A 17,042-nucleotide genomic window follows, 5' to 3' on the forward strand; every position below is an offset into this window, starting at 1 on the left:
CAAGACTGTTTAAAGTTTCTTCAAGTGCAGTTGCAAAAACCATAAAGCACTATGATGAAACTGGCTCTCATGAGGACCGCCACAGGAAAGGGAGACCCAGAGTTACCTTCATTAGAGTTAACTGCACCTTAGATTGCAGCCCAAATAAATGCTTCCACAGAGTTCAAGTAACAGACACATCTCAACATCAACTGTTCAGAGGAGACTGCATGAATCAGGCTTTTGTGGTCGAATTGCTGCAAAAAAAACACTACTAAAGGATACCAATAATAAGAAAGACTTGCTTAGGCCAAGAAACATAAGCAATGGACATTAGACCGGTGGAAATCTGTCCTTTGGTCTGATGAGTCAAAATGTGCCATTTTTGGTTCCAACCGCCGTGTCTTTGTGAGACGCAGAGTAGGTGCACGGATGATCTCCGCATGTGTGGTTCCCACCGTGAAGCATGGAGGAGGAGATGTGCTGGTGTGGGGGTGCTTTGCTGATGACACTGTCAGTGATTTATTCAGAATTCAAAGCACACTTAACCAGCATGGCTACAACAGCATTCTGCAGTGATACGCCATCCAATCTGGTTTGCGCTTAGTGGGACTATCATGACCTATAACACACCTCCAGGCTGTGTAAGGGCTTTTTGACCAAGAAGGAGAGTGATTGAGTGCGGCATCAGATGACCTGGCCTCCACAATCCCCCGACCTCAACCCAATTGAGATGGTTTGGGATGAGTTGGACCGCAGAGTGAAGGAAAAGCAGCCAACATATGCTCAGCATGTTCTCAGCACCTTCAAGACTGTTGGAAAAGCATTCCAGGTGAAGCTGGTTGAGAGAATGCAAAAAGTGTGCAAACTTGTCATCAAGGCAAAGGGTGGCTACTTTTTAAATGTATATATTTTTTGTTGAACACTTGTGTTATTTCATATTTTTTATGTCTTTACTATTATTCTACAATGTAGTAGATAAAGAAAAACCTTGAATAGGTAGATGTGTCCAAACTTTCAACTGCTATTTTTTGGAACCCTTATTTTACCAGGTAAGTTGACAATTTGGGGAATAGTTACAGGGGAAAGGAGGGGGGGATGAATGAGCCAGTGGATTTGGCTATTTCAGCAACACCCGTCGCTGACAAAAATTGGCAGTAGAATGGCTTCACCAAATAGCTCAGTGACATTCAACGTGGCACCGTCATAGAATGCCACCTTTCCAACAAGTCAGTTCATCAGATTTCTGCCCTGCTAGAGTTGCCCAAGTCAACTGCAAGTTCTGTTATTGTGAAGTGGAAACGTCTAGGAGCCACACTGGCTTTGCTGCAAAGTGGTAGGACACACAAGCTCACAGAATGGGACCACCGAGTGCTGAAGAGCGTTGCATGTAAAAATTGTCTGTCCTCAGTTGCAACACTCACTACCGAGTTCCGAACTGTCTCTGGAAGCAACATCAGCACAACAACTGCTCCTCGGGACCTTCATGAAATGGGTTTCCATGACCGAGCAGCACAAACAAACCTAAGATCACCATGCGCAATACCTAGTGTAGGCTGGAGTGGTGTAAAACTTGCTGTCACCAGATTGGTGTGAAAGAACTTCACTAGCCTGCACAGAGCACTGACCTCTACCCCATAGAACACCTTTGGGATGAATTGGAATGCCAACTGTGAGCCAGGCTTAATCGCCCAACATCAGTGCCGAACCTTACTAATGCTCTTGTGGCTGAATGGAAGCCGCAGTAATCGAAGTGGAAAGCCTTCCCGGAAGAGTGGAGGCTGTTATAGCAGCAAATGGGGAACCAACTCCATATTAATAACCATGATTTTGGAATGAGATGTTCAACAAGCAGGTGTACACATACTTTTGGTCATCTAGTGTATACAGTGCACTCGGAAAGTATTCAAACCCCTTACCCTTTTCCACATTTTGTTATGTTACAGCCTTATTCTAACATGTATAAAGTATAAAAGTTTCTACAACTTGATTGGAGTCCACCTGTTGTAAATTCATTTGATTGGACATGATTTTGGAAGGCAAACACCTGTCATATAAGATCCCACAGTTGACAGTGCATGTCAGAGCAAAAACCAAGCCATGAGGTCGAGGGAATTGTCCATAGAGCTCAAAGACAGGATTGTGTCGAGGCACAGATCTGGGGAAGGGTACCAAAAAAAATTCCCAAGAATACAGTGGCCTCCATCATTATTAAATGGAAGAAGTTTGGAACCACCAAGACTCTTCCTAGAGCTGGCCACCTGGCCAAACTGAGCAATTTGGGGAGAAGGGCCTTGGTCAGGGAGGTGACCAAAAACCTGATGGTCACTCTGACATATTTCCAGTTCCTCTGTGGAGATGGGAGAACCTTCCAGAAGGACAACCATCTCTGCAGCACTCCACCAATCAGGCTTTTATGGTAGAGTGTCAAGACGGAATCCACTCCTCTGTAAAAGACACCTGACAGCCCACTTGGATGTTGCCAAAGTGCACCTAAAGCTCTCTCAGACTGAGAAAAAAATATTATCTGTCTAACGAGATTGATCTCTTTGGCCTGAATGCCAAGTGTCATATCTGGAGGACACCTGGCACTATCCCTACTGTGAAGCATGGTGGTGGCAGCATCATGCTGTGGTGATGTTTTTCATTGGCAGGGAATGGTCGACTAATCAAGATCAAGGAAAAGATAAACGGAGCAAAGTACAGAGAGATCCTTGATGAAAACCTGCTCCAGAGCACTCAGGACCTCAGACTGGGGCAAAGGTTCATCTTCCAACAGGACAGCAACCCTAAGAACACAGCCAAGACAATGCAGAATTGGCTTTGGGACAAGTCTCTGAATGTCCTTGAGTGGCTCAGCCAGTGCAGAAGAATGGGAGACACTTCTTCTTACCGAAGAAGATTCAAGGCTGTAATAGCTGCCAAAGGTGCTTCAGCAAAGTACTGAGTAAAGGGTCTGAATACTTATGTAAATGTGATATTTCCAGAAATGTTTTTGTATATATTTGCAAAAATTTCTAAATACCTGGTTTTGCTTTGTCATTATGGGGTATTTGTGTGTCAATTGATGAGAAAAAAACAACTGAATCATTTTAGAATGAGGCTGTAACGTAACAAAATGTGGAAAATGTCAAGGGTTCTAAGTACTTTTCCGAATGCACTGTATAACAGGGAAACTAGCCCATATACAGTATGGGCATCCTGTCCAACTACAGTATGGGCACCAGGACCATCATATTTCTCACACTTCACTTCCACCTTCTCCCAATAGGCTGAGGGTGTAGGCTGAGGGTATAGGATCAGCAGTCATCCAGCTTATGGCCTTTTCTTTGTTGTGTGTAGTTACCAACCAAGGCTCGCCTCACCCCTCACCTCACCCCTGTAACACACACCCTAATCTTCCTCACCTTGCCCCCCTACCCCCTCCCCACCATGCACACTGCTTGGTGTGGGGTTTGACTCCTGAGTCAGTGACCTTGACCCGTAGAGGGCTGCTGAGGCCGAGGTTTAATCAGTTTTTTACAGGTTCCTCTCCTCACAGCTCTGGCTGCATGCTGCCAACTGCACCCTAATGAGTAAACCCTTCCAGTCTTCCAGCTATCCAGCCCAGACCTAACCCTGTACGGTAGCTCTGTTGCACTGGCTCTCCTCCTCTCAACCACAAATAGCCTGGTGGGCGTAGGGTGGAGGCGCAGCCAATGAACTGGGTGACTTGGCAAAGCTAGCCATGCAGGGCTAGCAAACATGGCTGCTCGGTTTGGAGCGGAAAGTTCTCTGCTGTGGAATGCTCAGTACATTTTAGTGAACAAGTTGATCAAATTATTATGGAGAAATCACTGGTAGCTATTATTATGACATTTCTGTTTTCTGAATCTATTGTGTGTTCTAAAATTCACCTCTTGATCACTTATAAGATCATTTCCTTCAACTCTGACATTCGATTGTTCCGTTTATCTCCCAGTGTAACAGAGTGACTGAGTGACTGAGTGACTGAGTGACACGGAGCTTTACTGGACCGTTATTGATTACGTATCAGTCACATACATCTCCCCCTCTTCAAAAAAGTTTGAATAGTCAATTTGAGCAATTGAAACTGTGACCCAGGGGTATGCCTGTGGCTTAAAGATAATCACATCACAGACAAAGACCCTCACCTGTGTTTGCATCAGTAAGGTTGTGTTGGCTGGAAAACACTCAATCACCAATTGTTAACTGGCCTTTTGTTGGAATTTGAATGGCCCCTTATTGATTGGAAGCAAAATGTTTGTAATGTTGTAGATTAGATTTTTGGATTGCTCACTAATGACAAGATGGAGGCCCATTTTCAATCTATTTTCAATTCAGGTCCCAAATTGAAAATCTTTACAGGCGTAATTAAGGCTGATCTGAAAATAACACTGAAACTTTTAATCGTTTTCCCCCTTGACAATGATGTGTAAAAAACGAAAGACTTTCACGTAGGTCTACTAAGAAGGTAATGAATATAAAATAGACACAAATAGATTTTTTTTATTTTTTTTTTATCTAAAAAGACAACTGTGTACATGAAGGATATCATCACCCGCAGTAAATTATTATTCTGAATATTAAAAGACTCATCTTTAAATGGTATAACACAGGTCATACTGTTATTGATGTAAACGCAATTGACACAACAATTCTGTGGTCATTCAGTCCACGATTCCTTACATCAAAGGAGGCATTTAAAAACACAACATCGACAATGTATTGCTGTTAACATTGCTGTGGATTAATGCGTTGCTTGTTCAAACATCTCCACAAAAAAAGTCTACATTTTATACTTGGAATTAATAATTCAGCACCAATCTATATGGGGTATTTTTATATCTCTTACTTCATGAAGTAACTATATTGTCCGTGTTCTCACCACTGAAGTTGTGGCCCTCTCAGCTTTTAAAGAAGGATTTTCCCTATGCATAATTCATCAGTTGCAGGAAAGAAAAGGCCCCCTACGTGGAGAACAATTTAAGCATGAAAGTACACGAGAGATGTATCTTTGCAGTGAGCTGCAGGTCAGCTATATAGAGGTCCCTGCCTGGTCGGTTCTAATACACTTCCTCCTGCCCACTCTTCTCTGGCTTTTTTAAAGGCCATTTAAGATCAGGAGGGATATTCCCAATCAATATACTCATTGCTTTAGATGGATTAGACTCTGAAGTGTAGATACTGTAGAAAGATTTCTTATAGACTCTTTAGGGTACAAAGAAAGATGTGTCTTATTGACTCTGTAGGGTACATACAAAGAGTTTGTGTTTCAAAGCCTCTGTAGGGTACAGTCTTTGTCTCACTGTATCCCTCAAATTCAGATATGGACCTCAAAGCCAGTTCCACTGCTTTTTTCATGTAGTGCCCTATTCTGACCAGAGCCCAATGTGGCAGCCCTATGTGACTGTTCAAACCTGGGACAAACATACAGAGTGCACTAATGAGAATAGGGTCATTTGAGATCTGTCCTTACAGACATAGCTGTAGCTTACAGTGTTTGTTCTGCAGGAGCTGGAGTGTTGAACATGATTCTAACATGGAACCACCTCTGTGTTTGCAGTGCATGTCAAAGCAGGGACCTGTGAAGTGACCGCCGCCCACCGCTGCTGCAACAAGAACAAGATCGAAGAGAGATCCCAGACGGTGAAATGTTCCTGCTTCCCCGGACAGGTTGCCGGGACAACAAGAGCGGCCCCATCTTGTGTGGACGGTACGGTCTTTGTTTTTTCTCTCGTATGTTTTCTATTTTTATTGACAGGATTAACACCACAGTAAGAGGCTGTATATTGTACCAACATTGGTCTAGTTTCACTCATGTATCACCTAGAAATAGTGTTGTTTCAAATGCTTTCTTCAAATTTTCAAAATGTGTTACCCGTTTAAGAAGCTAGGAATATGTTGCACGTCACTACTTCACAGGAAAGACATTTTAACGTTTTTTTTTTTTTTTTTAAATACTTTTTTTAATGTATGCGTTTTTTGGCCGAAATGCCTTCTGGAACATGTGATCTTTCATGTACCTTAATAGCAAACTTGTATGCTATCTGTAAATTTGAATACAATTGTTAAATTCTGAGCCTAGTTGGTTTAGCCACGGAAAAATACAGGAACCTTCCTGCTATCCATTATTGGCTGAGAAAATGATAAGCTGGACATGTCGAGAGATGAATTTGGATTGGTCTGCCATGTAACATGCTTCTGTCTATAACATGAGCTGCTCAATATGTGTGGATAACCCTTTCTACCACAGCGTTCTTTTTTAAGATATCATGAATAACTGAAGTGTTGCATTGCTGCCCTGAAGATAATTGCACTATTGACAAAGATCAGTGGGAAAAGGCTGTGATGGACTACTTTCTGGAGGACGATTGTGCCATGTTGACTCTCTCTGACTAAATCAGATGATCAGGAAATACCTGATTTAGGTATAAAACAACATGTTCATTGAACTAGAAATTGTAGAGTCTTCTGATGACCGTGATAGGGGAAGAAACAACGATCAACAGTGTTGTTGTCACGGAAGAATTTGACTGAGATTTGAAATCAATGGAATGCCCGGTGGAAGCAGAGAGATGATTGACAAATACGGAGAGAGTCAAAAAAGAACAGAGAAGGCTGTTGTATAAAGCACCTGTCTCTGGGTTACATCTTCAAATTAAGGGCAACCATGGCATCCATGACAGAGGGAGAAATGTTCATCAATGTATACGGGTAAGAGTTTAGCTACATTTTCAGATATTATATGTTTCAAATCTTTTCAGAAAGTTGTTTTTCATTGCAAGCTAACGTTACGTGTATTGCTAGCTAACGTTACGTGTATGATCTGTTTAGTAATATCATTTGTATCTCAGAAAGCCATTTTTATTGCTAGTTATAGCCTAATATTAGCTAACTAACATTGAACATAGATGGTTAGCTTTAGTTACCTGCAGATTCATGCATGGTGCATGGTATTATGAGTTGGGATGATGATTCATTGTTCAGCTAACTCCACTATGCAAGACTCCACTGTGCAAGTAACCATTTCACTGTACTGTTTACACCTTCTGTATCCTGTACATATGACAAATAAAGTTTGATTTTATTTGATAGAGTGGGTGTTTACCAGAGACCGTAATGTAAAGTACAACATGACCTGCACCAAATTCAGATTAGAATATAGGCCAATTCACTACTACTTTTTGCTGCTACTTTCACCACTTCTAGACTTGAAATCTTTGGTTGTTTACTACACTACGTATTCACTCTGTTTAGCACATGGACTCATATGTGAAACCTTAAAGTAATGGGTAGGGCTAAGGCTAAAGAGGGTGTGAACAATTCTGAATGGGTGTTGACAAAGAAGAGCTCTCCAGTAGGTGTACCAAAAATATCATGGGTCATTTTCTAAAAAGTGGGGTTACAAGTTTATTAACTTTCAATGCAGACTCACTTTCCCGTTGTTCCTCAACTGCAGTGTATGATATGCAATTTTGTAGCTCTAGAGTCTACTTTTATCCTATGTAGAAAGTACCATTTCAAATGATGCTACATAAGACCGAATCCAGGTGATGGGTCACATTTAGGGTAAAATATTTTCTTCTACTGATCAATCTACCAATCAATTTACTGAACAATCAATATACTGATCAATCTACTGATCAATCTACTGATCAAACTACTGATCAATCCACTGATCGATCTACTGATCAATCTACTGATCAATCTACTGATCAATATACTGATCAATCTACTAATCAATCTACTAATCAATCTACTGAACAATCTACTGAACAATCTACTGAACAATCTACTGAACAATCTACTGATCAATCTACTGATCAATCTACTGAACAATCTAAACATTTAATTGGTTAAGAGCTCTTTAGATCACTTGTCTTAGAGCATTCTGTATGTGATCTGTTTTAGGATACTTCAAACTGACCCAGTCAACTTCTTACTGAGCCAGCCAGCTATATGCTGTCTGTCTGCAGTCTGTCTGCTGGATTATGAGACACTAAGACCTGGGGAGCTGCTGCGCTGACTCACTGAAGTAGAGAGGGGGACAGGTCATTTAATATCATGTCCTCAGTGGCCCCTCCGACAGGTGAATCGATCCCTGTCTTGTGTTCTGTACTGTAATGGCTCTGACAGGGGCTTCCTCCCGTCTTGACACTGCTTGCTGAAGCATTAGAAATCTCAAGGGAATCCTTACCCCCTACAGGCCTCCTTAGAGGCAGCTGTAGACCTTGGAGCTCTGCTCCTATCCCACCTCCACTACGCCGCTCTGTTTATTCCGCTCCTGCCACTGTGTTCATGGTCTTGACATTGACCCACGGACTGTAATTCACTTCTGGAAACACACAGCCCAGCCAGGCAGCCAAGCAGCCAGTCAGCTCGCAGTCATGGAGGATCTCTCACTACTGTCATCTATAAGTCTTTACTAGGTAAAACCCCGTCTTATCTCAGCTCACTGGTCACCATAGCAGCACCCACCCGGAGCACGCGCTCCAGCAGGTATATTTCACTGGTCACCTCCAAAGCCTATTCCTCCTTTGGATGCCTTTCCTTCCAGTTATCTCCTGCCATTGACTGGAACGAATTGCAAAAATCACTGAAGCTGGAGACTCATCTCTCCCTCACTAACTTTAAACATAACCTGTCAGAGTAGCTCACAGATCATTGCACCTGTACATAGCCCATCTGTAATATTTTTTTGCTCCTTTGCACACCAGTATCTCTACTTGCACATTCATCGTCTGCATATGGTTTTGGCCTGAGGGGAAAGTGTACCATAGTGGTAAATGTACTTAACGTTATCTTTATGATAATCCAGCAATCTCAATTACTTGGGTAGTATCGTCTCATTCAATTTATTTCTTTAAATTGTCAAACATACCTTTCTAGGTTCTTCCAATTAAATGAGACACCTAAAACTTTGCAATAGTAACCTAGATGAACCAACTTCCCAGGTTAATTTAAACTTTAATATCCAGATAGCCAATCCAGGTATGATTAATCATTATCATTGATTAATTCAATTTGCTTTTGCAAATTCATTCACGTCCAACTTCCACAGTACTGTCCAGTACTGATGGTTCATTAACATCTATAAATAGATTAAAATCGTCTTTGCAGCTCCCAATATATTCCAAAACCAAACTTTGGAAAATTAGGAAAAACATTTTTTCCTTTCAAAATGTTCTAATAATGTGCAAGCTATCAGAGGGGGTAGTCCCCACTTGCCTGCTAATTACTGAACCTCCACCTCCACCAAATTGATTGATCTCTGAACTCAGCAGCAATACCAACCCTAATTATGCCATTAGTGGAAAAACAGACAATAACGCTGTCCAAAATCCACCATCAGGCGCAGGCCTCATAAAGGTTCTCTCCGGTCTAGCCCTGATGTCTTGCCATCCGAGATTGGCATCTGTCCAATACCGCAGTGCACAGCTGAAGCGCGAGCAGGTAATGGGAGACATAAAGGGACAGGTGGAGAGATCCGGGAAACCAATGACAAATACAGAAAAGGGAAAAATTCTGCTAGCTATGGAACTGCGCTTGAAAACTGAACAATTAAATGTAATTGCAAATATTTATGACAATGAACAGGCACAAGCTCTTCAACAAAATCATCTTCTACAGGAACAAAATCATATGCTACAGGAACAACTCGATTTAGACAGAACTAAGTATGATGATGTCCACTCCAAACTAGATAAATTTGAAGAGTTATCTACAAACAGGAGCGCTCAACTTGATAACATGCATGAACTTTTCTTGAACGTTACTCAGAGTAACATGGTTCTACTCAAAACGCTGCAGACCAAAGCCAATCAGTTAATGAACACAATGACAAAGTTGGATGACAAATCAGCAGAACTCATTGAAGTCGCTGACCAAATGAATGATGGGAGAACTCAGGTGATGAAGATAGAAATATTCATTTCTAAGCAAGTGGAGGAAATCTCATCACTGAATCTCTCACTCCGTACTCAAGACCTCTATCTGCAAACCATGACAGATAAGTTTGAGCCCGAAGGAGCAAGTGTGACACTCATGTGTCCAAAATCAGTACTCTAAGCGCTCAAATGGACTCTGCAATGCAGCAGAATACCACCCTTAGGTACCATCTGGAGGAAGTCCAGAATGGTCACGCTCTACGGTGTGACTACCAATCCAAGCAACCGGAGCCCTGTACTCACAGGAGTAAAGACGATAGGTTTCAGACCTTGCATCCCTCATGTGTCCCTCAGTCTTCTCCTCTTGGCCATTCGGCACTGAGTAATATTGCGCCTCTTAGCCAACAACAACAACAAGGCTTGGCTTCTCCTCTTGGCCTTTCGGCCGCAATCTCCCCACAGGATGAAGCCAACCCTATCTGCCCACTTGGCGTGGAATACCTTGACAAACTCATCATGAATTTCCCCACCATTGACCCCATTCCAGGTCAGCCAAACGATACTGAGACTTTCCTAGCTGACATAGAGGACACGTTGGATGGCTACCCAAACGCTACGGGTTCTGACAGGATTTACCTGTTGAAGCGAACGTCGAATAGGTTCAAGGTTCATTCGCCTACAACAGCAACACGTGCTAAATGACTACGCTAAACTTGCCACATCTTTGAAATTAGAATTAAGTGGTTCTGCGACTCTCAAACATGATAGCTCACTGGCTAACACCGTCAGACAAGCTCGGAACAAACACCCACAAGCTTACTACCATAAGTTTCGTTCAGCTTACTTTGGCCTACTCACTGAAACAGGCATGGAAGACCTGTTACCTTTTAAACAAATGTTCCTGTCGAACATGTATCCTACCTTCATTACCTACTTGGGCCCTGCCGCCCATGTTGGCTTGCCTATCTTACAACTCAGAGAGCTTGCAAGCACAGCTTTTGAGGCATCAACAGTTCACAACGCTAAGAGCCCTGACCACTCGGTTTTGAAGTTTGACCAGGAGCACATCAGTTAGAGGGTGCATTATGAGGTATTGGAGCGTTGAGAGATGACGCACAACAACAGTTTCTACAACGAAACCATGATTCCAGTAACCTCCGTGGTCGAAATAACTGTAAAGTACGTCGCCATCAACATGACTACCGCTACAATCGACCTGTTCGCTACGTTCCTGCACCCAACCCACAAAAAGTGGCAGAGCACAAGGGTAACAACGGGTTGAAGGACGATCAAAACGTATACCAATGTTCTCCAGAAGTTCCACTACAGGAAGAACTAATTCGAGAACAATTTGAGAAAAGGGTAAAAGATAAGTCACAAGGACTAGACGAAGAATTACCGGACACCAGGTACACAGGAATTAACACCCATAGGAAGGACGTTAAAGTTCAAATTTCTCCCGCTCTCATTCAAGACCCTATCCAGGGCCCGCTTGATCAAGAAACAAGTCCCCGGGCTTTGTCTATAGACTCGGATACAAAGGTTGCAAAGAAAATGGAAGCCACTCAAAATCGGATAAGTCAGTCTGCCTCCACCTTGAACATAAATGGCACATCACGTCATTGCGAACGACCACTCCACTTTGTGGGGAATATGTCCACTAACCACAAATCTAAACGGCCATACCTGGAAACAGTCCTGGAGGACTGCTTAACTTGCATGCACTAATTGATTTGGGTGCTACAATATCACTCATCTCTCAAACATTGTTTGATGATCTTAAAAGGGGTTTGAAGCCAACTAAACGTTGGTTAAAAGTGGAACGATGCGACACTACACTTCGAGAGGTCACTCAGACTACCTCGTCTCTCACATTGAGAGTCATGCTGAAACTACACTGGAAGGACGTATCGCTCATTCACCCTGTGTATGTTACCAGCCTTTGAAACTGTAACCCTGCTTCTTGGAGCAGACTTGATGGATTGGTTACTCCCATTGATGGATTGGAAAACCAACCAGGGATGGTCACAGGCCACAGTGCCTTCTCCACAGACCACACAGCCGGTCCCTAACACTAGCTGCAACGCAGTCATTCACAAGGGGTATCTGTCGAAAGCCCCCCTTGGGAAAAATACGTTTAGAAACCTCTTGGGGCAGAATCCGATCCAAGGAGATATTACGACATCTCGACACATTCCATCAGCCAACCTGATTGACAATCTTTTCATGATTTCGAGCCAGCTGTCTCAGTGAATAAGCAACTTCCCTCCTCCTTGCAGTCGTGCAATACGATAGTTGAGATGAACTCCTCTTGCCCTTCGGACACTTCCTCAAGCACTGTGGCCGTCTCAGCAAGAAACATATTGATGCGCAGAGTATACTCTGCTTCCAATGATACACCTTCCGCTTTGTTGGGGACTGTCACGCCTTACAATGACACAAATGGCGTCAGTCCAGCAACTAACCCGATGACTCCCACTGCTGAAACACTTTGCGATATCACAGACTGATATCCTCATCTCAGTTTGCAGGTACTGAAGAGGTTGCCACACGCGGACATGGTGGTGACTGACATGCCTCGACAGCCACTGAGCGTTTTGAAGCACAAACACCAGGTGATTTGGTTGAAAGGTTACAGCCATTCTCATAACAACGAGGCCGCTGACAACTCGTACATAGGGTCCGACCTTTTCGTTTGCCCCTTGGACACCAACACCACCCGGTGGTGGGGGAGTCCGGAGACACACAGGGCACGTAAATAGTAGCCCAGACCCATGATGAGCCTCATTGAGGCCGTTTGGGGGGTCGAGACTATGGACAACACTGTACGAGGCCGCCAGAGCATAAATAAAATCTAGTTGTAAACTCCCCTATGAGAACAGTGAGGAGCAGACAGGCCCCTAGACAGGTATTGTCTTAGAACACATCTAAGATAGTACTGAGGTGTACCACACTAGTCGTATTGGGGCGGCAGGGTAGCCTAGTGGGTAGAGCGTTGGACTAGTAACCGGAAGGTCTTGTCCACCTCCAAAACAAATGGCAACAATAATCATTCCTTGCCATGTGTAGGTTCAAATACAATACAACTAGTAAAATGCTCCAATCATGTGTTCCGGTAGTATAATATTTCAGAATAAATCATTAGGATAACTGGTCCCTTTGAGTACCAATACCAGTGACAGTCAGTCCAGCTACAATGAGTAAGAAGGTTAGAGACCTAACCAATCAAATTACACTTGACAATAGCGACATAGGAGTCACTCAGAGTGCAACACGTGGAAGGGAATCTCCAGTGCACTCTTCCAATGGTTAACACACATGTCACTAATAAATAGAATCCTCTGTTCAGGAGGAATATTATTAGAATCATTAACCATGATCACACCACGTACGACTGGTCCATTACTTAAAGAGTACTTCCGTTGTGAGGTTAGCTCCTCCGTCGATAACATAGCTATGAAATAGACTTCATACCTAGCACCACTACAATAGTGGAAGACACAGTGACTTGTAGTAAAAACTACTAAAGATTCCCTGGACATCAATTCTGACTGACCTCCAGGCATTGACCTGAAAATTACCTGACTACGTCAGACTCATTCTGAACAAGTTGTAATCTGCCAGGATACTTGGTTCTTCTTCCTTCTTTGACATGCGCGATTGTGTAGGCATAAGCGCACATGCACAATGGTACATCCAATTAGTATTTATGCTAGGATCCAGCCTTAGTAAATTTATTTCTAGGCCTTTGACTCTACAGCACTCACCAGTTTTCTTCCTAAAACTAGTGCCTTACAGCTGTAGACTTATCATATAGTTATCAACTTAGGATAGTCCATAAGCAACACACCAAGTAGGAAAAACCTAGATATGGCATTAGAGACAATGCCATGATAGTCATTTTGCCAGAACATTGTACGTATAAAGAATACAGTCCAATTAGATGATTTTTGTGTGAGAACTATATTTTGTATATCTTTTGTTTATGCTTTCATTCCTTTTCGGTTCAGTTCCTTTGAAGTGATAGCGCCATAAACAAAGTCCCCATACAACCATCGCTTAGTGACACAACGCCGCTCATTGGGGAATTAATATAATTATATATATTTCATGAGTGTGTGTGCGTGCGTGCGTTGTTAACATCTGCCTAAGTTACTGCCCAGATCTTTCCAGTCTGGACGACGACCAGACTACGGGTCCAGAACGGCGACCCCAAATCCAGACACCCACGGCCCATCCTTGTGGCGGCCTACCAAGGTAAACCACCAGAGGGGGGTGGGGGGGGACCACAACGGCGATCACCAACCAGGACATCACCTGGCCCTCCCTGGGGTACTTTGCAGCTTCCAGGGAACCTACCAAGGTACATCACTAGAAGGAACCGTAACGGCGATCACCAACCGGACATCAACTGCCATCCTTGTGGTGAACTGTTCCGCTTTCAGAGAAGCCTACCCAGTTCAACCAGCAGAGGGAACTGCAACGATGATCTACAAACAGGACATCACGTAACGATGATCTACAAACAGGACATTACGTAACGATGATCTACAAACAGGACATCACGTAACGATGATCTACAAACAGGACATTACGAAACGATGACATACAAACAGGACATCACGTAACGAAGATCTACAAACAGGACATCACGTAACGATGATCTACAAACAGGACATCACGTGTTCATGATTTTATGTTGATTTGTAACTTGCAGGACAAACAAGATCCTAACCACTAGGGGAGGTATGGGGTTGCCACCAGGGGGGTATGGGGGAGGTTGGCATCTTTGGGTATTGCAAGCCCCATCCCCCTCTCCCTGCCTCCCCCTTGCCTCCTTCAACTAGGTTGCTGTGGTCAGAGAGACGTCGTAAATTCCTGAGGATCTCCTCATGGACACAGTATAGAGAGAGTAAATTTTCATAGAGAACAAAGCAATTCCTTCCACCTCACAGAACTTGAGGTACGAACAAATTTCATGTTCTGGAGAATGTATAAAAGGTCGGTGAAGAATCCAGCTACGAACTGGTCCGTTTGTTACAACTTGGGGAAGCTCATGGGAGACAGTGTGGCCACATTACCATAACGCTGTTTATATAATAGCCTCAGATATGAGGTTTACATCTAAATGTTGTATAAGATGAAGGAGTGAGTATGATACTGTTTGTAAAATGGTGTAATATGATTTTGGACTGTTTAATGAAGGAAAACTCAAAAAGAGGATTGGAGTGAACTAAATCAGAGGACCGCCCCTGGGCCCAGTTAGGGTCAGACATCCTGGACCGCCCCTGAGCCCAGTTAGGGTCAGACATCCTGGACCGCCCCTGAGCCCAGTTAGAGTCAGACATCCTGGACCGCCCCTGGGCCCAGTTAGGGTCAGACATCCTGGACCGCCCCTGAGCCCAGTTAGGGTCAGACATCCTGGACCGCCCCTGAGCCCAGTTAGGGTCAGACATCCTGGACCGCCCCTGGGCCCAGTTAGGGTCAGACATCCTGGACCGCCCCTGAGCCCAGTTAGGGTCAGACATCCTGGACCGCCCCTGAGCCCAGTTAGGATCAGACATCCTGGACCGGCCCTGAGCCCAGTTAGGGTCAGACATCCTGGCACAGCCCTTTTCTGCCATTCCAAATAAAACCCAACTTTGAGAAATTATCACCAGACCATGCTTTTCTCCATTAGGTGGAGACAAAGGTTGTAGACCATTGCTGAATCTTTTAACCATACCACGTGGTTAAACTCTTAGACTATTGTTGTGATGTTGTATTAGTTAATGTGACGACTGTTGCTCATCGAAGGATTACAAGTTTCTAATTACGTGATTAACTGAATCAAGCAATTATTAACTCATTAACCTGGGGCACCATGGGAAAACTAGTTTTTATTGAGTTTCTATTTCCCAAATTAACTCAAAAGAATTTCAGAATATCGATTTTACAACAGCCGCTAATTAACCAGTTTCCTCTATCAGTCTCATAATCTGAACGTCGTATAGCCCTTGAATCTGCACGGATCCGAGTCCCACTAATGAATTCGTACCACACCAATCTTAATTGAATATTTATTTACTAAAAAGCTAAAATGATGATAAAAGATACACATAGACAAAACACATTATAAGCTATTGATTAGAACTTAGTATAACGGGCCAACACACTATGGCGCGTGTTACCCACAATGGGAATTTCAAAAGAGAGAAAAAAAAGAAGTACACAAAAGAAATATACATTTGGTGAATTTGTCAGCTATGCTATTCTAACCCTAGCCTTGCCTCAAACTGCCGCTCTCATGGGTCAGAATATAATGATGTAATTACGTGGGGATGATCTCCGGGGATTCTCTGCGTGGACCGTTCTGTTGTTCGATGACGCACTTCTCCTGCGCACCTCGTTGCTTGTCCTCCCGGTGTCTGTGTCCCTTTTGGCTTAGGAGTCTGTTCCCCCCTTTTCTCTGGAAGGGGTCTTCTGAGGACAGACAGCTCTGGAGCTCAGAGCTCACAGCATAGGAATGAAACCCTTTAGATACCACGATTCGATGGGAGATGGAAGCTAGGTGGTTCGACTTGAATTCACCCGCTTAGACACAGCTACTCATCCTTAGCTTGGGTAGAAAAGGATTTCTTTGTCCTGAAACTTGCGTTGCGTTCTCGGTTGGTTGACTTTTTCAGACGCTGCTGCAGCTGGGGTCACGTAATTCTGTTTTAAATTCTATACTCACAGGTTTTATACCCTAGGGTCAGAAGTGGGCATAACTGCCTTTAGGGAAATTCTCTGGGCGTACCAAGTTAATGAGGCAAGGGTTAGGTTTTTCTCAAATCCCATTTTAGACAACTAACTTAACATTTCATCTTCCCCAAAACATTCTCTTTGATTTGGATATTTTCCATACTATGTACAATGTATAAACATCAGACATATACTAGGAAAACCCTTCACATTACAATGTTTTCGTAATAACATAATCTATTAACCTTTAATAACAGAACAAAAATGACATACATTTTCATTGTCCATCTATCGTCATGACCACTATTGTGGCTGACGGAAACCATTGTTCCAAAGTCCCTTTATTTCATGTTTAATGTCCTGAGGCTGGTTCTCCATAGTAACGGGACAAAGGAATTTGTCTGTGGCCTGAGATTTACCAGGGCCGTGAGGGGCATCATCAGAACCCTA

General features: G+C 43.3%; 1 protein-coding gene across 2 annotated transcripts in view; it reads left to right on the forward strand.

Moving 5' to 3' along the window:
• LOC135527959 (chemokine-like protein TAFA-2) overlaps window positions 1-17,042 on the forward strand; it is a 190,870-nt gene that overhangs the window by 142,295 nt on the left and 31,533 nt on the right. For both annotated transcript variants that reach the window (XM_064956662.1, XM_064956671.1), the window contains exon 3: window positions 5,546-5,695. In XM_064956662.1, the coding sequence (XP_064812734.1) occupies window positions 5,546-5,695 (150 nt within the window). The remainder of the gene's footprint in view (window positions 1-5,545; window positions 5,696-17,042) is intronic.

The sequence above is a fragment of the Oncorhynchus masou genome, chromosome 5 (genome assembly GCF_036934945.1).
Source record: "Oncorhynchus masou masou isolate Uvic2021 chromosome 5, UVic_Omas_1.1, whole genome shotgun sequence".
NCBI lineage: Eukaryota > Metazoa > Chordata > Actinopteri > Salmoniformes > Salmonidae > Oncorhynchus > Oncorhynchus masou.